The sequence below is a fragment of the Otolemur garnettii genome, unplaced genomic scaffold (genome assembly GCF_000181295.1).
Source record: "Otolemur garnettii isolate 467f Iridium unplaced genomic scaffold, OtoGar3 scaffold00031, whole genome shotgun sequence".
Classification (NCBI taxonomy): Eukaryota; Metazoa; Chordata; class Mammalia; order Primates; family Galagidae; genus Otolemur; species Otolemur garnettii.
In genome coordinates this window covers 2,116,307-2,138,465 of record NW_003852426.1, presented here as the reverse complement: position 1 = coordinate 2,138,465, position 22,159 = coordinate 2,116,307, and the positions used below count along the sequence as shown (strand labels likewise).

Sequence of the window (22,159 nt, the reverse complement as noted above, 5' to 3'; positions counted from 1 at the left end):
ACCTTTTTCTTTTTTTGAGACAGAGTCTCACTATTTCACCCTCAGTAGAGTGTCATGGCATCACAGCTCATAGCAACCTCAAACTCTTGGGCTCAAGCAATTCTCCTGCCTGAGCCTCCCAAGTAGCTGGGACGATAGCAGCCTGCCACAATGCCTGGCTATTTTTTTGTTTGAGTTGTCATTGTTATTTAGCAGGCCTGGGCCGGGCTCAAACCCTCCAGCCTCGGTGTAGGTGGCTGGTACCCTATTCACTGAGCTATGGACGCTGCACCTCATTTCACCTTTTTAAATTAAAAAATCGAGGGAAATAACATTAAATTTACTGAAGAGTTACCAAATGAAGACACATAGTTCCCATATATCCTTAACCCAGCTTGCCTTAATATTAACATTATAAAACGTCATGTAAAGGCTAAACATCTAAGAAAGCGATAATGGCATGATAGTATGAGCTAAAGTCTGGATTTTAAAGTCTTTTCAGTTTTTTATATACTATTTTTCTTTTTTCGTAGCAGGATAGAATCCAGGGCATCTTAATGAATTGCATGTCATGTCTCTGTAGTCCCTTCTGATTGCTGAGTGTCTCAGTCATTACCTGTATTCATGACCTTGAAAGTTTTAAATAGTATTGGCCAGATAATTTCTAGATTGTCACTCTATTTTGGTGTATCTCATGTTTTCTGATTAGTTTAGGGTTATGGATTTGGGAAGCATATTGTAGAAGTGATGTGCCCTTTTCATCACACCATTTCAGGGTCCATGATTTCAACATGACATGGATCATTTGGTTAACCCTTTCCAATCCAATTCTTCTGCCACTGGATTACTCCCCAGCTCTTAATTGATTTGGAGTTGGAAAAGAGGTTGGTGGAGTACTTGTAATTATCCTACAATTGTAAGAGAAAAAGATAAATATGAATTCATCTGGTGATCTTATTGTCTATTTTAGGTTACATAAAATATTTAAAGTGTTTTTAAAAAATTGCTGTTTATAAAGAAAAAAAATCATGTTGGTAAGGTCCAACATAGGATCAGATAGGGTAAAGGTAGTGTCTGCCCAGTTTCTCTTCTGTAAAGTTACTCTTTATTCCTTTTTATTCTCTATTCTTTTGAGCAAATCAGCAAGCCCAGCCCACATTCAAGGTGGAGGAAATTAAGCTCTATTTCTCATCATATATTATTTAGAATTCTTCTCTAGGGAAGATTTTCCCCTTATCCCCCCTTTATTTATTAATTCAATCATTTGTGTATTTCAGTCGGAAATATATATTTATTTTACATTTTGGTTTGTATGTTAATAGTATTTGTAAATTATTTTTTGTGAATTATTCTGGCTCTGTCCATAGGGAGCTCTTTCATCCTGGCTCCTCTGTCGGTTTGATTCCCACCCCAGTGTTTTGGGGAAAGGAACATACCCTTTCTAACACTACAAGGTTTTCCCTGCTCATCTTGTCCTTTCTTTAAACCAGCTATTTTTCTAAGGAGCTCTGTTTCCTGTATTGTAGAATGATATGTAGAAAGCAATGTCTGTGCTTGGGTTCTGTTTCCACTTTACCAAAGAGAACACAGAGGTCCAAGACCTGCTGGAGCTCACACAGGGAGGTCCGTGGGTCTCACTCCTTCACCACACCAGAGCTTGTCCAGAGCAGCCTGTGACACCCACCTCACAACTCTCCACACACGGCTTTATTTCCTACAGCTTCTGTTTTGTCAGCCTGCTGGGATTAACCATTAATAATGTTATTCTCTAATATTTGGAGATTTCCTTGAAAAGAAATTGCACATTTCACTAAAAAGTTTTACTTAGAAAATTGCTGAGAATAGAGAAGAAGAAATAGATAACAGAGGGAGGAATCTCTTGTATTTTTCTTTCCTGTGGAGTATTTTTCTTTTCCTGCTCTCCTGTCCATGTCCCTGGGCCTGAGGCAGGACGGCTCCCCTGTACTATGAGAGAAAAATGGTGGTGTGGAACCATTTGCTTCCATCATCTCCCTCAACCCTTCAATTTCTGCTCTGGCTGTGCCCCTTCTGCTTCCCCAGCCCCTGGCCCAGGAGCCTTTCCCTTCTTCCAGCCCCACTGAGAGCCCAGACTCTCCCATAGGGCCGGCTCCTCAGTGGGAAGTGAGCTGTTACTCCTGGGGTCGAAGAGGAGAGAGAGGGCAGAGCCTGGGGCTGGGGCAGAAGGTGCAGCAGGAATGCAGGAGGTTAGAGCCAGAAGGACTTCCCAATGAGGGGACCGCGGGAATGATCAGAGGGTGACCAAGGACATACCTAGCTAGTCCACTTAGGAGGGAGGGAATGGCCTGTGGTACAGAGGCAGAGAGTGGGGCAGGGCCTGCTGGAGATGCCCTATCATCATCCCTAGTCCTCTGACAACACTCTACCCCATCACACTGGGGGGGCCCTCCAGGCCCAGGAGCTCCACCAGGCAGGTGAACCTCAGCTGCCCAGCCTGGCATGTCTGGTCTTCCCCAGGCTGAGTTTTTCTGAGTCCTGAGTCAGCATCAGCTTGTTCTCTTTCTGTTCCACGTCAGAGCTCTGTTGGCAGGTGAGGAGCCAAGGGCTCTGCATGGCAGGGTGTGATCGCCCTCAGGGCCTCTCTATCAGTCACCACAACCTGGGGGCACTGGATGCAGGAGAAGAGTAGAGGTGGAGTGAGGGTGGGACATCCTTCAACTTCCCCTCTTCCACCTGTCCTCCTGCACCCCAGTGCCTTCCCTTCCCCCATCCCAGGACTACTGACAGCCTGGTGCAAGGGGAGACCAATGCCCCCACCACTCCCACATGGAGCCTTTCCATGTGACACCTTCATTCCCCTTGTAGGTTTGCGCCGGCCCCCATGCAGAGTACTGGATATGTACAGATTGAGTCTGGAATGTTCTCCCTTCAGATACCTGTGTGGCTCAGTGTCTCTCCTCCTCAGGTCTGCTCAGATGGTTCCTCCATGAGGCCTTCCCTGACCACCCTATTTAAAAGCATCCTCTGTGTTACTTTGCATTGATTGTCTGCTATGGATTTTCCTTCTGTTCATTTCCCATCACTTTCTAAGTATGAAAAGTCTTTGTCCAAAGATGGCCTCAGCCATGTTTCCTATCCCACATGCTCCTTAGCAATGTGACCTTGCCATCCACCTTCAGGAGATGGGCCTATTCCTGCTCCCCTCAATCTGTGACTGGCTTTGGTGACTGGGAGATGGGGAAAATGAAACTGCCTGACCTCTGAAATTCTGACATACATGCTGTGGTTCTGACTTGGCTGCTTGGTGACTGAGAAAATGCTCATCATCATTAATCATCAGAGAAATGCAAACCAAAACTACTCTGAGATACCATCTAACTCCAGTAAGAGTAGCCCACATCACAAAATCCCCAAACTACAGATGGTGGCCTGGATGTGGAGAAAAGGGAACACTTCTGCACTGCTGGTGGGAATGCAAGCTAGTACGTTCCTTTTGGAAGGAAGTTTGGAGAACACTCAGGGATCTAAATGTAGACCTGCCATTTGATCCTGCAATTCCTCTTCTTGGTAGGTGTATATCCAAAGGATCAGAAATCATTTGGCAATAAAGATACTTACACCAGATTGTTCATTGCAGCTCAATTCATGATTGCCAAGTCATGGAAGAAGCCCAAGTGCCCATGGACCCATGTATGGATTAATAAATTGTGGTATATGTATACCATGGAATACTATGCAGCATTAAAAAAATGAAGACTTTACCGCTTTTATGTTTACATGGATGGAGCTGGAAAATATTCTTCTTAGAATAGAAAGGAAGGCATGGAAAAAAGGCATGTGTCCCGTCCTGCGGGACACGGTTATTCGGGGGGCGAGGGGGACCCAGCCTGTAAAGAGAATAGGCGAAAGAAAGAGGAAGCGAGACCAAGCAGATTTGTCAAGGTCTCATTTAATGGGGGTGACAGATCAGTTTTTATAGCATTCAGAGAAGACAAGAGGTGGGGGGCAGAGGAATGCAGGAGTTAGAGCTTGCATCAATCTCCTGCTGGGAATGTAAACGATGTGTCTGAAACATTTTATGGCTTCTCTGGGAAGAACAGCTCCTTGTCTGATAAGGGAAAAGCAGCTCCTTATCTGATAAAGGTTAGCATACTCCAGACAGTGGGGATGGGCGGCCATCTGGCGTCATTTGGCTCCCGACAGGCATGGAAAACAAATGTCCAATGTACTCAGTACTACTGTGAAACCAATTTACTCACACATGCAAAATGAAACACATCTATAGCCTAGGATGAAGGAGGGAAGGGGGAGTGAGAGGGGAAGGGAGAGGGGTGGATCAATTGAGGGAGGGTTAGTAGGGGGCCACACTGGAGCTTATTGCAAATACAAGTTGGATCTATCAGGTGTAGAACACAAATGTCCTATAATTGGGTAAATGAAGTGAAGGCTATGTTGCATAGTAGGATGTAAGCACTCCAATTTGTACAAATAATCAACACATTGAATCCCATAATGGCATAAATGTATTTATGATCTATGTACAAATGACATACCAATAAAAACCAAAACAACAAAAAACCAACTTTTTGTTTCAATGATCTTCTGAATTATTCTTTTGTTTTCAATTTCATTTAATTCTGCCCTAATTTTGGTTATTTCTTTTCTTCTGCTGGGTTTGGGGTTGGAATGTTCCTCCTTTTCCAGTTGTTTGAGATGATTCATTAAGTTGTTGGCTTCCTTTCTTTCTGTTTTCCTAATGAAGGCTTCCAATGCTATAAATTTCCCTCTGAGGACTGCCTTTGGAGTATCCTACAGGTTTTGATAATTTGTGTCTTTGTTATCATTTAGTTCTAAAAATTTGGTGATTGATTTCCTTTTTAACCTCATCTTTGACCCTGCTATCAGTCAGCCTAATATTATTTAGCTTCCATAACTTTGAGTATGAAGATTCCCATTGCTGTTGAGTTCAACTTTTATTCCATGGTGGTCCGAGAAGATACAAGGAATAATTTAATACTTTTAAATTTGCTGAGGTTAGACTTGTGTCCTAGGATATGATCTATTTTGGAGGATGATCTGTGGGCTGAAGAGAAGAATGTATATTCAGTTTTATTAGGGTGAAATGTTCTGTAAAGGTCTGTAAAGTCCATTTGTTCCAGGGTCAGGTTTAAGTCTAAACAATATTTCTAATATTTCTATTTAACTAAACAGTATTTCTTTGTTTAGTTTCTTCTTGGAGGATCTATCCAAAACTGTCAAAGGGGTGTTCAAATCTCCAACTATTACAGCGCAGGAAGATATCAAGTTGTTCATATCCATTAGGGTCTACTTTATGAACTGAAGAGTGTTCTGGTAGGATGCATAAATGTTAACTATCAAAATCTCTTCGTGTTGAGTATTTCTCTTGACAAATATGTAGTGACCTTCCTTATCTTTCTTTATTTTTGTTGGTTTAAAGCCAATTGTATCTGCTACTAAAATTGCACCCCCTGCCTTTTTTCTGGTTTCCATTTTTCTGTATTATAGAAGTCTATCCCTTCACCCTGAGTCTATTTTTAACCTTTAAGGTAAGGTGAGATTCTTGTATACAACAGATATCTGGTCTGAGTTTATGTATCCAGTCAGCTAGCCTGTTCCTCTTTAGAGGACAATTTAAACCATTCACATTAATTGAGATAATCGATAAGCCTGGTTGTGTTTGGGGGTCATGATTTTTGGATGTCCAGTGGACATTTTTAATCCTTTCACCACTGTGGAAGTTGGGTTTAGTTCAAAAATTTCTGGGTGAGTTTACTTTGGAGGTAGAGCAATGCACTGGTGATTGTGGAGGATGGGCCTGAGAATATCCCAGAGAGGTGGTTTAGTTATGGCAAATTTCTTCAACATGTCTATGTCATTAAAGTATTTGATTTCTCCATCACAAACGAAACTTAGTTTAGCTGGATAGAGGATCCTAGGCTGGAAGTTGTTTTGTTTTAGGAGACGGAAGTTTGATGACCATCTTCTTCTGGCTTGAAACATTTCGGCTGAGAGATCTGCGGTCAATCTGATATTTCTTTCTTGTAGGTGATGCTTTTATTATGTCGAGTTACTTGCAGAATTTTCTCCTTCATCTTAACTTTGGGAAAGTTAATCACAATTGTCTAAGAGATGCTTTATTTGGATTGAGTTTGCTGGGGTTCTGAAACTATCTGCTAACTGATGTTCTGTATCTCCTGCAATGCTTGGGAAATTCTCCTCCAGAATCTCTTGGTGTACAGAATCCGTACCTTTAAGACCATCCTCCCCTCCTTTGGGAATTCCTATAAGACAAATGTTTGATCTTTTGGAGTGATCCCACAACTCTCTCAGGGAATGATCAGTTTTTGCTCTCCATTTGTCTGCCTCTTTGAGTGTTTGGGAATGTTCAAAAGCTGTGTCCTGTTTCAGAGATCCTTTCTTCTGCTTGGTCAACTCTATTACTGAGGGATTCTACTGTATTCTGGAGCTCCTCAATTAACTTTTTCATTTCCTTGAGCTCTGCCATTTCTTTTCTCATGATGTCCATGTCTTTGGTGACTTGGGCTTTGAATTCATTAATTTCTTGAGACAACTTTAGAACTACTCTTTGGAATTCAATTTTTATCTTTTCTTCCATTCTATTTATCTTATTTGCAATCCATATTCTGAATACAATTTCTGACATTGCTGCCATTTGTCTATGCATGGCATCTTCAGTCATATTCTTTGTCATTTCTTGGGGGGGGGTATTGATCTGCTCTGGTTATTCATGTTGCCAGAGTTCTTCTGTTGGGTCCAAGGTGAGATTGAATTGGGGTTCCCAGGTAGTAGAGATAGCCCCTTACCAAAGCTCTAGGCTTTGCAACTGCGGCTCATCTCCTACAACCTTAAAAAGGCCACTTTCAGAGTTTTGGCCAGAGACTCTGAGGATCTACTTGGTGAGATAGGGCAGGTTAGCTCTGTTTTGATATCAGTCAACCTCTATCGTATCCTAAGAAACCACACTATTAGATTTAAATCTCGACTGTGCAGAGATACAAACAGCTGTGATGTCCAGCCCCCATAGCTTCAGTTCTTTTCCACTACAGAACCTTGAAAGTCAATCCCAGAATGTCCCTGAGTGGAGAGCTCAAGACATGGTTTCCAACCAAATTGTCTCTGGCAGTGCAAACTCTGCCCAACAGAGAGGGATTCAAGGACAATTCAAAGCAAAGGGATTCAAAGCACAATTGGAACCAGGGATCCACACTCCCACCTGCCAGACTCAGTTCACACTATTGTCTTCTTCTCTGCTCACAGGCTCAGCTAGAGCCAGGGGCAACGCCTCTGCCCACCAGTCTCAGTCCACAACAGCTAGCCGCTGCATGCCAGGCCAGTTGGAGTCAGGGGACCATACCCCCCTTGCCAGTCTCAGTCCACTGCCTGGCAAGCCTCTGTTTGCAGGCTCTGTTAGAGTCAGGGCACTGGGCCTACCCTCTGGTCTCGGTCCACACACAGCTAACCTCTGCTTGCCAGACCAGTTGGAGTTCGGGGACCACACCCTGCCTGCCAGTCTCAGTCCATTGCCTGGCAAGCCTCTGTTCTCAGGCTCTGTTAGAGTCAGGGCACCACACTCCACCCTTAGGTCTCAGTCCTCACCTGGTAAGCCTCTGCTCACCAGCCCTGCTGGAGACAGTGGAGCACACCCTAGCCCTCAGGTCCTGGCTCACACCCAGTAAACCACTGCTGGAGTGTTCTGTTGGAATCAGGAGACCACACCCTTGCTCTCAGGTCACAGTCCATGCCTATCAAGTCTGCTCACAGGCCCAGCAGGGGCTGGGGACCAGCCCTGTCTACCAAAATCAATCCACACGGGGCAACCACTCTACTGCTGTGGGTGCAATCAGAGCTGGGGGTTCTGCACCCCATCCTGCCAGACACAGCCCAAACCAAGGGTCAACACTACCACTGGCCAGGCATAGTCATAACCAGGGGACTGCTCCTCCTCCTGCCGAGTGTCTCTTTCTTCCTCCTCCCTCTTTCTTCCCCATTAGTGACAGATTCTGTCCTGATGGTTGGCAGTCCACCCTATGCCCAGGTCTCTCAGGACAAGACCAAACACTCTATGCTCTGCAGGGGGAAGAACTTCAGACAGCCATGCGATGGGGAAAGAGTGGACTGGGAGTTTGTGGGGGAAAATATCTGTTCCATTTTATGCGTGGCAGGGTAGTCTCGGTTCATTAAGTGGGACCTCCCTGGAGAAAGAGACTTGGAGTTTAGTGGCTCTCTCCAGTGAGGTAAAATGAGAAGTCTTTTGTTCCCTGCTTGTTCGCAGATACTCTGCTTGGGGTAGGGGACTCCTGTCCTCAAGTCAATAGGCTTTGTACCCATAATTTGTTTTCTTGAATGCTCTTCCTTGGAGTGCATTCCTGCTGAACTTCTTTCTTGGCTCGGCTCCCCATCTTTGGCTTCATAGAGGCCAATTCCATCCAGTTTTTCTTCCTCTGCTCAGGAGCCTCTGACAAGGGTTGCCACCAGTCAGCCATCTTCCCAGAACTCTCCCAAAATATGCTCTTTAGTAAGAAGAAAATAATGTTGTCTATTTCAGAAGTTATTTAAAGATTAATTCAATATATGAATTTAGAAAATGAAAGAAGGCTGAATGGAATCAATAAATAGAAGAATAAGATATAAAAAACTTATGAATATAAAAACTGATGGCGCATTTTATTAACCTGTTTATTAAAAAGGTTAAATAGAAAAGAAAATAATGTTGTATGAAAAAGTATCTTGCTTGGTGAATTTTTTTCCTAAAATAAAATGGTTATTTTGAGAAGGAGAAATTTAAGTCCAAGGATGTTATAGATGGTCTGCGTAAGTTCCTTTTTTTTGAGACAGTTTTATTATGTCACCCTCGGTGGAGTGCCACAGCTTATATCAATCTCCAACTCTTGGGCTTAAGTGATTCTCTTGCCTCAGGCTCCCAAATAGCTGGGGCTATGGGTGCCCACCACAGTGTCCAGCTATTTTTCTGTTGCAGTTGTCATTGCTGCTTAGCTGGCCTGGGCTGGGTTTGAACCCACCAGGTTTGGTGTATGTGGCTGGTGCTGTAACCACTGTGCTATGCATGCTGAGCCGGTCTATGTAAGTTTTAATGAGGTTCATGAAAGGGAATTTATATAGAAATTTTGTGTGTGATTAAGTTGGCTACATTTATTTATTTATTTTTTCTTTTTTCATTGTTGGGAAATCATTGAGGGTACAACAAGCCAGGTTACACTGCTTCTGTTTGTTGAGTGAAGTCCCTCTATTAATAGTGTCCTGCTCCCAAGAGGTGTGTCACACACTGTGGTGTGCCACAACCCCCTCCTTCCCTCTCTCTCTTCCACCATTCTCCCTCCCCCCACCATGGGCTAGCAGCAATTGTCCTTATATCAGAATTGAGTATTCTTGAGAAAGAACTGGATTTTTGCTTCCCCATTCTTTTTTTTTTTTGAGACAGAGTCTCACTATGTTGCCCTCAGTAGAGCACCATGGCATTGCAGCTCACAGCAATCTCAAACTTTTGGGCTTAAGCAATTCTCCTGCCTCTGTCTCCCCAGTAGCTGGGACTATAGGTGCCCACCACAGTGCCTGGCTATTTTTGTAGTTGTTGCTGTAGTTGTCGTTGTTTAGCAGAGCTGGGCTAGGTTCGAACCTGCCAGACCCAGTGTATGTGGCTGGCACCATAACACTGATGTATAGGCGCCGAACCTGTTTCTCCATTCTTATGATGCTTTACTAAGAAGAACGTGTTTTGACTCCAGCCAAATTAATAGTAAAGATGTAAAGTCACCATTCCTTTTAGTGAATATAGTATTCTATGGTATATATATATACCAAAGCTTGTTAATCCATTCCTGGGTTGGTGAGCATTTAGGTTGTTTCCACATTTTGGCAATTGTAAATAGAGGTGCAATAAAGAGTCTTGTGGGGTAAAGTCCCACAAAAATTAAATGAAATGTGCTCTTTTAATTCCAGAAACTGAGCGAAAAGACTTGCGAGTATTATGCACTTTTGTCAAGGCCTAAGCGACCTGGAAAACAGTGGGGAGCTGCAGGCAAGGCTTAAAAACCTCCTACAGGGAACCCTGACTGTATTCTCACAGTCAATTCTAGGAACAAACTTGCACCTGCAGTCAAGTCAGCCTCCCAGATAAGGGTTGAAATGACCCATCTGTGCAGAGGACATGACTCAAAGGTTGATGTGAATGAAAAGAAAATCTCCATCATAATGATGTGAGTAAAACACTCCATTGTAACTGCGGGGTCTCCAGACCATAAGAAAACAGTCATGGAGCCTGTTTCTCGGAAATTTAATTGAGTACATAGAAGAAAAAGGTTTTACTCCTCTGTTTATCCTAACCTTTAACTTTAACAATAGAAGTCAGATAATGTATAGTTCTTTTAGGTCTTCAGAGAGGAACAGCGTAAGGCTAGCTTAAGATGGTTGTCTTACTTTCCTGGACTTTCTTTCCTTAGGCTAATCGTATGATGGTTATCTCACTTTCCCGGACTTTCTTTCTTTTCTATAGTTTAAGATAAGAATTGAGGATGTTAGGATTATTGATCAATGTGGTGTATGTGACTAGCTCTCAATATAGAGAGTGAAAAATAAAGACATTTTGCTACACGCCATCTAAGAGTATGTAGTTGTTTCTTGCTTTAATACAATTCTAGGAGCGAGCTTGCACCCACAGCCAAGCCGTCCTTCCCTCCCTGTGAGAAAGAATTTCACCCAACAGAGTCTAATGCAGATGTCCTTATGGTAAAATGATTTTTTTTCTTCTGGGTAGATGACCAGTGATGGGATTGCAGGATGAAATGGGAGGTCTAGCTTGAGTTCTTTGAGGGTTCTCCATACTTCATTCCAAAGGGTTGTATTAATTTGCAGTCCCACCAGCACTGTAAAAGTGTTCCTCCCTTCTCTCCACAACCACCCAAGCATCTGTAGCTTTGAGTCTTTGTGAGGTGAGCCATTCTCATGGGGGTTAGGTGATATCTCAGGATGGTTTTGATTTGCATTTCTCTGATAATTAAGGATGATGAGCATTTTTTCATATGCTTGGTAGCCATTTGTCTGTCTTCTTTAGAAAAGGTTCTATTCACGTCTTTTGTTCATTGATATAGGGGATTATTGGCTTTTTTTTGTTGTTGTTGCTTAATTTGAGTTCTCTGTAGATTCTAGTTACCAAGCTTTTGTGTGATTCATAATATGTAAATATCTTTTCCCATTCTGATAATTGTATATTTGCTTTGGTGGTTGTCTCTTTAGCTGTACAGAAGCTTTTCAGTTTAATTAAGTCCCATTTGTTTATTTTTGTGTTGTTGCAATTGCCATGGAAGTCTTCATAATATCTTTCCCCAGGCTAATATCTTCAAGGGTCTTTCCCACATTTTCTTTGATTCATGCCTTAGATTTAGATCCTTTATCCATCTTGAATCAATTTTAGTGAATGGTGAAAGGTGCGGGGCTAGTTTCAGTCTTTTACACGTGGTTATCCAGTTCTCCCAGCACCATTTGTTGAATTAGGGATCCCCCCCCCCCAGTGAATGTTCTTATTTGGTTTGTCAAAAATCAGGTGGCTGTAAGATTTTAGTTTTATCTCATGATGTTCTATTTGATTCCAGATGTCTGTGTCTCTATTTTTTGGAAGTCAGCTACATAAAAGAAAAAATTCTAACTAAAATAATGTTTTCTGAAAATACTAATTTGCCCTTAACGATATCCCAAGACATTTTGATTTTAATTATATAACCTATTTCCTTGTAAAGATTCTCAGATTTTACTCAAGGATTTAATTTTTGCTGTGTCTTGCTGCTTTTGGCTTTTCCTCTACTTTAACATTTTTTTCATTTAGTTAGAAGTTTATTATCATTTCATCTTTTATAGAGGTTTATGCATAAATGAACACACTGGTAAATTATACAGGCTTTTAAAATGAAAAATGAACATTAATTTTCTGATATTTAAAGTCAGCCCTCAAACCAATTACTTCTAAACACACTTTAGTATCAAGTGCTTGATTTTAATAACTACTTTACTGATTTGAGAAACTATGGTACTTCTTTTGATTATTTTGGTTTTAAAGCCATGAGTTTCACTTAACCTTATCACGTATGTTAAGAGTGTTAGCTTAACAAAGCATTTTCAAAAGATTTTACATACAGATTTAAAATATAATGATGAATGTAAGCCTTTTTTTGCCTTGAAATAGTTTACAATTAAGCAAATGAAATGCCACCAATATAAAGAGAGCTTTGAGTAGAGTCAAGTTTTGTAAATGCTGTAGTATTATTTAATGATTTAGTTCTTTTTTTTTTTTTTTGAGACAGAGCCTCAAGCTGTCTCCCTGGGTAGAGTGCCGTGGCATCACAGCTCACAGCAACCTCCAACTCCTGGGCTCAAGCGAGTCTCCTGCCTCAGCCTCCCAAGTAGCTGGGACCACAGGCGCCCACCACAACGCCCAGCTATTTTTTGGTTGGGCCGTCATTGTTGTTTGGTGGGCCTGGGCTGGATTCAAACCCGCCATCTTAGGTGTATGTGGCTGGCGCCTTAGCTACTTGAGCCACAGGCACTGAGCCTAATGATTTAGTTCTTTAAGAAATTAAGAGGCTAATTGTATCATTCATATAGTATGTTTACCTGAAGTACTTTTAGAAATAAACTGCATTTGGGGGGCCACAGATGTATCTTGCAAGGAGTATCCTGGTTTAAATTTTGAAGTCCTTTTACTCCTGCTTGCTTCACCTTGAACTTGTCTAAAAAAGTTGGCACGTTATTTTGCCAATGTTACTGGACATCAGGAAATACATGGCTAGATCTAAGCAGGTATGGAAAGATCAGAGAACCAGCATGATCTCATTGGTTCTGTGAACGATTTCCTTCCAGTAGCAAAATGATATATTTAGTTGTGAAGAAATGTAGTTGAATCGAAAGGCATGATAGGGAACAAAACATACAGTGAAAATGATAAGTACGATAAAGGAATTGTGGGCTGTAGTGGCATATTTACCAGAATTAGGAAATTTTGACATCCATTTAGAAATCCTGAATAGGTTCTTATCAATCGTAATATATGAAAACCTTATTAGTAGGAAAATTAGCCAAAACATGAACACAAGAATGAAGATAAAAATTGCTTCTCCTTTTGCTTTATGCTTATCTTGATCATGGGAACATATTATGGAATTATGTCCTCCTTTCTTAAGTGTTAAAATAATCATGGTTGGCCGGGTGTGGCGGCTCATCCCTGTAATCTCAGCACTCTGGGAGTCCGAGCCAGGTGGATTACTTGAGTTCATGAGTTGGAGACCAGCCTGAGCAAGAGTGAGACCCCATCTCTACTAAAAATAGACAAACTAGCTGGGTGTTATGGGTGCCTGTAGTCCCATCTACTTGGGAGGTTGAGGCAAGAGGATTACTTGAGCATAAGAGTTGGAGGTTGCTGTGAACTACAATGATGCCAGGGCATTCTACTCACGGCAACAGCTTGAGAGTCTGTCTCAAAAAAAAAGAAAAAGAAATTTCATGGTTAAAAATCCAGCAAGCACGACTGTATACTGCACAGCAAACATACTTTGTGTGGTTGTTATTGCCTTCTGTTGTTGTATAGACTTATTCATTTTTATGTAGCGATCCAAACTGATGAATCCAAGCAAAATGATGCTAATGTTCATGTTCATATAAAACAGTGTTGCCACAACCTTGCACAGAATCACAGCTAGCGTCCACTTGCTTTGGTTAGTGTGATACCTTATTCAGAAGGGAGGCAGAATATGAATAGGCTTCTGCAATGGCTACATTAAGTAGGTAAATTTGAACGGAATTTCTTTTGTGGTGGATACCCGGAAACACATAGAGGGCATTTATGTTCCCAACCAGTCCCTAACAGAGTAAAATACTTTTAACACATCAGCTTTAGCACTTTCTTTGCTCCTGCTCCCGCCCCACCGTTGCTAACTCCGTTGTTAAGGCCTGCCACTAAATGTTTTATATTAAAGGATTAGAAAAATAGTTTTTTACAGTATAACTTAATTTATACTGGCTTTTCTTGATGTCTGAAGTACTTACTATGGTCAAAAAACTTCTCATGGTTTGCAGAGAGTCAATTGTTCCCCTAGGAAGGTACAGTTTACCTTATTCACATTCCTGTCTCTCTAATCTGCTGTGCCATCAGGACCCTGACACACCCTTGCTGTGTCTGATTAATAGTAGGCCCCTCTCCCCCTTTTTAAAAAATCAACTTTAAGTATCAAGGTGTCTAAATCGGTTTCTCAGAAAAAGAAACAATTGTACTACAGTTTTCTTTGCCCTTTGGGAAACTGGCCTAACAGAACAAAGATTTTATATGCTTTATCAAGATAATTTGTGATTTATCTTTATTAAGTTTTTGATTAACTAAAACCCCCCTGCACTTTAGAAGGGTTAAGGTTTTTACCTTCATTTAAATTCCTGCATATTCCTTGAAATCTTTTGATGACTATCACTCTTGGTGAAATAAATGACCATCACTTTATAGTGACCTATGATTTCGTATTAAGCAAGACTCTTAAGCCTTTGATATTTGAAAGCTTTCCAAAATCAAAATTTCAAATTACATCAAACTGACATTTTGATGAGGGCCCCTGAAAGTCCAAGAGAGACATAGTAGGATTTTGTATATTTAAATTGCATCAGAAACATTGTCAAATATGAAATGTTATTTAATTCTCTCTGAGTTACATTTATGTAAATGTGCTACTAATAATATACGTGTTCCAAAATTGCATGAGATTCCTAAAATTCTGATATGTCTTGGTATATGTTATCAGTAGCAACTGTAATTATTATATAAATCATTGTATACCAGAGAAATAGCCAAATTCTTTTTGTGTCTTTAACCATGGCTATTCTAAGACTTTTTGTCAATCCCAGTCAATTATTGTTTTACTTTGACTCTTCTGAGAAGAGGTTTATATTTATAATTGTGAATGTATTACTTAGTTCTGTGTAAGCATTTCACATCGTATATTGAAGCAGCACCCTGTACTCCATAAATGCATCAATGTACAAAGTTATGATTTAATAAAAAATAATAAATTAAAAAAAAGAAGAAGTTTATGATCAGCTAAAGTCCAAAATTTGCTTCCTCTTTAGGAAAAGTCATGGAAAGGCCAATGTTAAGTCCTCTCAAAGACAGGTTCTTGATAAGTTTGAATGCTGTACATTTGAATTAGGTCAAAATTAAGAAAAAAAAGTTATTAATAGAGTCTGAGGAAAAAAAATGCCTGATAATTCTATAGGCAAGACAGTGCCCTTTAACCCTTAATGCCTCCCTTTCTCTGAGTGTTTGAGAAAACATGAGCAACCTATACTCTTACACATTCCTGATAAAAGTTAAATTGGTATAAGCACCTTGGAAATAAAATTACCCTTAACTAGTACAGTTCAAGTACTTACACCACACAATCTCACCATCCTACTCCTGAGCACACACTCTGGGGACCTCCTGGCTTACCTGCTCTGGCATGTACAGGCATACTAATGTTTGTGGAAAAAAGTGGAATTAACCCGACATACAACTAAAGAAAAGCAGCAGAGATAGCAAAATGTAGCAAAACTGTGGCATGATTATGAAATGGAGAATTTCAATAGTAAAAATAAATGACAGTCTCCCAAATTGGAGATAACCCTCCTACACATAGTGTGTCCCACATAAGAAAACATGAAGGATGAGTTCAGTATATTGGAAATTTAAAAACAGGCAAAACTAACTAACATTTAGTTTGGGGATATAGACAATATAAAAACCTTTAGAGAAATGAAGACTCTGGGTGCCGGCAGCAGCTCATGGTGGCTTCATAGGTTCTGCTTCTTATGCCAGTGGCAGGTACCCAAGTACTTACAAGATCATCACTCCTTGAACTGGAGTTTTTTAAAGTGCACCTTTGGATGCACCTTGGGATGTAGTTTTGATTAGTTTTTTTAGAATAAAAAGAAACTACCAAAGTTCATTGCCAAGATCCCTACCAAGAACTACTTACTTTGGAACAAAGCCACAGCTAGTAGTAATGCACCATGTGACAGAAAAGAGCAGAATGCCGTGAAAGTCGCCCTGGCTAGAACCAGATCATTCCTTTGCTCACTGGCAACTCTGTAGATTCTCTGGTATAGAAAGGCAAACCTGATGAGGAAGGCAATTCCATCTTACAAAGGAGTTAGTGTATAACCTTCATTTATCACACACAACCAAATTAAACTTTCACAGAATTGAAAAGCAGAGTGTTGACCAAAATAAATTAAACAGAAAAATATTATAAAAGAATAATCAGTATCTTTCAAGGAGTGATAAAAATATAGAATAACCAAAGATGGAACAGAAAATATGAATGGAAAACACACAGAGCTGCTTTAGAAAACTTTAGAAGTGGCTGGCGCCCATAGCTCAGTGGTTAGGGTGCTGGCCACATGCACTGGGGCTGGTGGGTTCAAACCTGGCCTGGAGCCGCTAAAGAACAACAACAATAAAATTAGCCCAGTTTTGTAGTGGGTCCCTATAGTCCCAGTTACTAGGAAGGCTGGGGCAAGAGAATTGATTGAGCCCAAGAGTTTGATGTTGCTGTGAGCTATGACATACAGCACTTTGCAAATGCTGCCAAAGTGAAACTCTGTGTCAATTAAAAAAAAAATAGTGAGTGTACTTTTGAGAACCATGTGGTATTTGAATCACTCTGACCATATCTCATTAGAAAACACTGTGAATGGTGATGCCTGTGGCTCGGTGACTAGGGCACTGGCCCCATATACTGAGGGTGACAGTTTTGAACCCTGCCCTGGCCAAACTGCAACAAAAAATCGTCGGACATTTTGGTGGGTGCCTGTAGTCCCAGCTACTTGGGAGGCTGAGGCAAGAGAATTGCGTAAGCCTTAGAGCTGGAGGTTGCTGTGCAAGACCATGGCACTCTACCAAGGGCAATAGAGTGAGATTCTGTTTCAGAAAAAAAAAGAAAGAAAGAAAGAAAGAAAGAAAGAAAGAAAGCAAGCAAGCAAGCACTGTGAAAGATACGAAATTTATTATTGGATGCCCAGTGACGAACTAGAGTTGACCATCTCTGCCTCCTGCATCAACCAAAATTGTTGTCACCATACTAAGCGAGGTGTGCAGACTGTGGTTTGAGACTCACATTTTTCTAACTGACAAGCAATTCAATTAGGTAAATATGAAGATGAGGCTTCAGCTTCTCCTTCTCCATCTTGTTTCTTTTTTTAGACTCTGGTACTTGGTAAGTTGTCCAGTGTGGTGCGGAACTCTAGGCCTCAAGTGATCCTCCAGTCTTATGCTCCTGAGTCACTGGGAGTATAAGTGTGAGCCACTGTGCCCAGCTCTGAATCTTAGAAAAAAACAAAGATAGTTGTTCTTTAAAGGCATAAAAGGCACTGACGTCTTGGACCTATTTGATCCAAATACTACATGTTCTCAACATTATAGCAACTTCTTGAAGAAAACATTCTTAGTAAAGACATTTGCATGGAAAACATAGAGATATCACTATATCTCCTTTCTGTGTCTCAAACTTCTTATGTAGCTCCTAATGCTCTGTGGTGTCTGAAACTTTCAATCATTACTTTCAAAAGAGAAGTTGAAAAAAAATAAAAAAAAACAAAAGAGAAGTTGAAAGCATTACAGAAAAATAATCAGATGAAAGAAGCATTTGATTTACAAAATTCTGAACAATATTATAATTTTGTTTTTGACATGTGTGCAAAATCATTGATTCTCTTCCCTTCTAGAGGAGCAAGTTAGATCCCTGACTGTGAGTGTGGCCTGGATTTAATGGTTTACTTCTAATTGATAGAGCATTGAGAATGGAATAGTTTGTGACTCTGGGTGAAGGACATAAAACTCACTGTGGCTTCCACCTTGGTTCACCCTCTCTTGGATCACAGTCAACTGCAGTGTCATAAGGAACATGTGGAAAGTCCATGTGCTAGGAACTGGGGCCTCCTGGGACCAGCCAACAAGGAAGTGAGGTCTCTTCAACAGCCCTATGAGTGAACCATATTTCATGCAATCTCCAACCTCCGTCAAGCCCTCAGATGATACAGCCCTGGCTGACAGCTGGACTGTAACTTTGAGAGAGGCCCGGAGTTAGAACTTAGGAAAAAATCTCTTGGATTCCTGAGTATCAGAAACTGTGAGAAAAAAATATTTGTTTTTGGAGATGCTAAGTTTTAGGTAACTTGTTACACAGCAGTAGATAACTAATACAACTTCCAAAGACAGGATGAATTTTTTAAATTTCAGATTAATATGAGGGAGCAACGATTATGGTACAATGTATGTATTTGTTAGGTAAGTTCCCTGTTCTAGCAGTGCCGCTCACCCAGGAGATGTGACATATGCCTTTACATTATGCCCATTAGAGGAGAGCCCACTAATACCTTCCCTCCTTCCTTATTCCCCTTTCTCCTCCCCTCTCCTTTCAATTTGAATTAAATGGAATTTTTCACCTGTGTGGGAATTTGTTCTCTACTGCCTTCATATTAGTATTGAATACACTAGATATTGGCTTTTCCATTCTTGTGATACTTTCACTCTATTCAGGTGAATGCAAAAGATGTAAAGTTTCCATCGTTTTTATGGATGAATAGTATTCCATGGTGTACATATGCCATAATTTATTAATCTACTGTGTGTTCATGGGCACTTAGGTTGATTCCATATCTTGGCAACTGTGAAGCTCAGGGTCAAGATTGAGCTGTGACGATCAATTTAGTGCAAATGTCTTTATGATAAAATGATTTTTTTCTTCTGGGTGGTACCTAGTAATAGGATTGAGTGATCAAATGGAAGGTCTATTTTGAGTTCTTTGAGGAGGATTCCCCATGCTTCCTTCCAAAGCACCTGTATTGGAAGTGCAAGGTGTTTGCAGTCCCACCAACAGTGTTAAATTATTCCCTTGTCTCCACAACTGCGCTAGCATCTGCAGCTTTGGGACTTTGTGATGTGGGCTATTCTCTCAGGGGTTAGGTGATATGTCAGGGCAGTTTTGATCTGCATTTCTCTGATCATTGGAGATGATGAGCATTTTTTCATGTGTTTGTTGGTCATTCCTCTGTTGAGAATAAATTACTGCGCTTTAATTTTCATACGTTAATTATATTAAACATGTTATTTGGTTTAGGATGTAAGAATAATTTCCGTGGCTAAAAAGGATGCATTGTATTCCCACTCTCAAACACCTACTCATTTGAACTTCTATTTTCAACTCTGATCCATTAAACACAAAGGGAAGATCCAGGCCATGCTAGGCTGACTCTATGATGTCCCCCCATAACCATGCCTTCATTATGCACCTTACCCTGGGTATTCAATGAACACTAATGTAGATGCTGCTGTGAAGGAATTTACAGATATAATTACAGTCCCAAATCAGTTAACTTTAAGATGGTGATTATCCTGGACTGAACTGAGCTAATCAGGTGAGCTCTTAAAAGACTGGGTTCTTCTGGAATATGAGATTCACAGGCAGAGAAGGACTCAGTGTGAGACTTTGGGCTTTCAAAGTGGAGAGTTCCTACAGCAAAGAATGCCAGTGGCAGCCCACCTGCCTCTCTACCCTGATAGCTGGCAATCAAACAAGGACTTCAGTCCTACAATTATCAGAAAGTGAATTCTACCCATGAGCTTTGTATAAGCTTAGGGAGGACCCCAACCTCAAGATGAGGGCAGAGCTTTGTGAAACCCTGAACAGAGAACCCATCCACACCATGCCTGGATTTCTAAGGAGCAATAAGCAAATAAATAGCCATTGTTTAAAGACAATAAATTTGTGGTAATTTGGTATACTGAAATAGAAAATTAATACACAAGCTCAAGAGATAAGCACATAATGTGTTTTACACTGAAATGAATTTTACTTGCATGAAATAAAATCTTTCCTATTTTAGTATGTTTTAGTTTATGATTTTCAGGTGATTCAGTGTTATTGAAATCATATTCATTCATTAAACGGTAATTAATTTATTCCTATTAGGTATCAGGAATGCCTGTGGGGACACAATTTTGATCAAAACAGCCCAAAGCCCATATGCTCATATGCCTTGTCTTCCTGGGGCTTTACTAGAGTGAGATGAAACTGTTGGAGCATTTTAAGTGAAGAAATGATAAAATCTGACTTTAGTAGCAGGACTGGTGACCACTGCGGGGGAGAACAGTTGTGGGCAGCAGGGGAGGGACAAGGCTAGTGCCACAGTTCAGGGGTGACAGGTGGTGGGACTAAGGGGAGAAGGGTTCTGAGGGATGAAAGGGACAGAGGGAAGGGCCAGAGAAGCAGTAGGGGAGGAACAATATCAGAGGGAAAGAATTGTAAAGCAGCTGAATTCTCAGATTTAAATACAGTGTTTTATAGATTTTTAATACAGAGCCTAGCAGGGTGCTCTTTGCATTTGGTAATTAATACATTTGCAGGGCTACCTAAGAAGGTAATTTCCTACTAATATTAATTATGTTAAAAATACCAAGTATCCTCTTGAACATATACACACAGCTTAGATGTGAATAATTCAATAAAACAGGCACTGCACGTGCACAGGTGAAAGCATTTTGACTGAGCACGTGCAGCTTTGAAGTGGTTAAAGTTCTACAACTCCCGGTTGAAATACAGAGTCACAAATTGTGCTTCTTTGTGTGAGGAAATGTCCTGCACTCTCAAGTATAGACTAAGGGCTGTGGAATGAAGATAGATTTAAATACAACAACTCAGAATCCAAGTTACATAGTCGAGGAAAGTAAAACTCGGGAGCTTCGTGAGTCTAGTTGTAATGAGTTTAGACACCTTGCTCTATCAAGGGGCCACAATCACTTCTGTTACAGATTAGATTCCTGATCACTGAGGTGTTACCAAGATTGTGCTACACACTAGTTAATAAGCAAGAAGGAAAGTGGTCTCCCTGAGAGTTTCCGTCAGGTGTGTTTAGACACAACTCCAGGTTTATAGAGAAAACTACCATCTCTGCACCTCCAGTTCAAGGGTGAGCTTACCTGGCATCAAGTTCCCTGGGGATGAGTTTCATTTAGAAAGGTCCAGACGGGGAGAAAGGAGTAGGAGGCAGAGTCCAGTTCTGGGGTATTCAGGGAAGAGGCTGGACCCAGACTGGGGGCCAGTCCTGGGCCAGGCTCAGGAGATAGCGTGACAAACAGTCCTTGGTGCAGGAGAAGCAGGGTCAGGGCAAAGCCCCAGGTTCTGGCTGTGGCTTTCAGGGTCTCAGTCCTAACAGCGGTTTCAGAGAGGGGAAGGTGAGTCCTGGAGATTCCCCATCTCCTCAAAGTTTGGTCTCTTTCTAAGCCAACCCTGGTCAGGTCCTTCATCCTGGATTCTGCTGACCTGCAGTAGTTCTCATTCCCATTGGGTGTGGGTTTCTAGAAGCCAATCAGCGTCGCCGCGGTTACCGGTTATTAAGACTCCACAGAGCTACCCGGACTCAGCCTCTCCTCAGACCAGAAGATGGGGGTCACGGTGCCCCAAACCCTCCTCCTGCTGCTGTCGGCGGCCCTGGTCCTGACTGAAGCCTGGGCGGGTGAGTGCGGGGCTGGAAGGGAAATGGTCTCTGCGAGGAGTGCGAGGGGACCTTCCGGCGGGGACGCAGGTCCGGGAAGTCGCGCCGGGAGGAGGGTCGCGCCGGGTCTCAGCCCCTCTCGCCCCCCAGGGTCCCACTCCATGAGGTATTTCTCCACCGCCGTGTCCCGGCCCGGCCGCGGGGAGCCCCGGTTCATTTCCGTCGGCTACGTGGACGACACGCAGTTCGTGCGGTTCGACAGCGACGCGGAGAATCCAAGGGAGGAGCCGCGGGCGCCGTGGATAGAGCGGGAGGGGCCGGAGTATTGGGACGAGCAGACACGGCGCGCCAAGGGCGCTGCACAGACTTTCCGAGTGAGCCTGGAGAACCTGCGCCGCTATTACAACCAGAGCGAGGACGGTGAGTGACCCCGGGACCGGCCACAGGTCAGGACGCCTCCCTCCGCACAAACAAGCCCGGGTCTCTGGAGGGTCCGGGTCCGAGAGTCACCCTGAGGCTGCGTGACCCCTGAGACCTTCGACCCTGAAAGGGCCCGCAGGGACTTTCACCCAGTTTCGTTTTCAATTTAGGATAAGGTGACCCAATTTTAACATTGGTAAAGCGGGACAACATTGACGGGGGG

The 22,159-nt window shown here is 41.9% G+C and overlaps 2 protein-coding genes and 1 pseudogene across 7 annotated transcripts in view; 1 reads left to right on the top strand and 2 right to left on the bottom strand.

Moving 5' to 3' along the window:
• The window catches only part of LOC100955318, a 315,223-nt pseudogene that overhangs the window by 46,059 nt on the left and 247,005 nt on the right, over positions 1-22,159 (bottom strand).
• On the bottom strand, positions 12,565-14,932 carry LOC105886921 (probable G-protein coupled receptor 34). The gene is made up of 2 exons (XM_023512794.1): positions 13,513-14,932; positions 12,565-13,206 (listed from the first exon to the last, which is right to left on the bottom strand). The coding sequence occupies exons 1-2, from the start codon at positions 13,659-13,661 to the stop codon at positions 12,819-12,821; spliced, it is 537 nt and encodes a 178-aa protein (XP_023368562.1). The 5' UTR covers positions 13,662-14,932; the 3' UTR covers positions 12,565-12,818.
• LOC100958806 (HLA class I histocompatibility antigen, A-11 alpha chain-like) overlaps positions 21,136-22,159 on the top strand; it is a 4,226-nt gene continuing 3,202 nt past the window's right edge. The window contains exons 1-2 of one of the 6 annotated variants that reach the window (XR_002773220.1): positions 21,136-21,256; positions 21,384-21,936. Coding sequence is in view for 2 of the 6 variants with exons in the window: in XM_023512785.1 (XP_023368553.1) it covers positions 21,465-21,936 (472 nt within the window). In the remaining 4 variants the exon portion in view is untranslated. Of the gene's footprint in view, positions 21,257-21,349; positions 21,937-22,159 lie in introns of those variants that run through there. The other 5 variants (XR_002773223.1, XM_023512786.1, XM_023512785.1 and 2 more) reach the window with 5 other exon arrangements.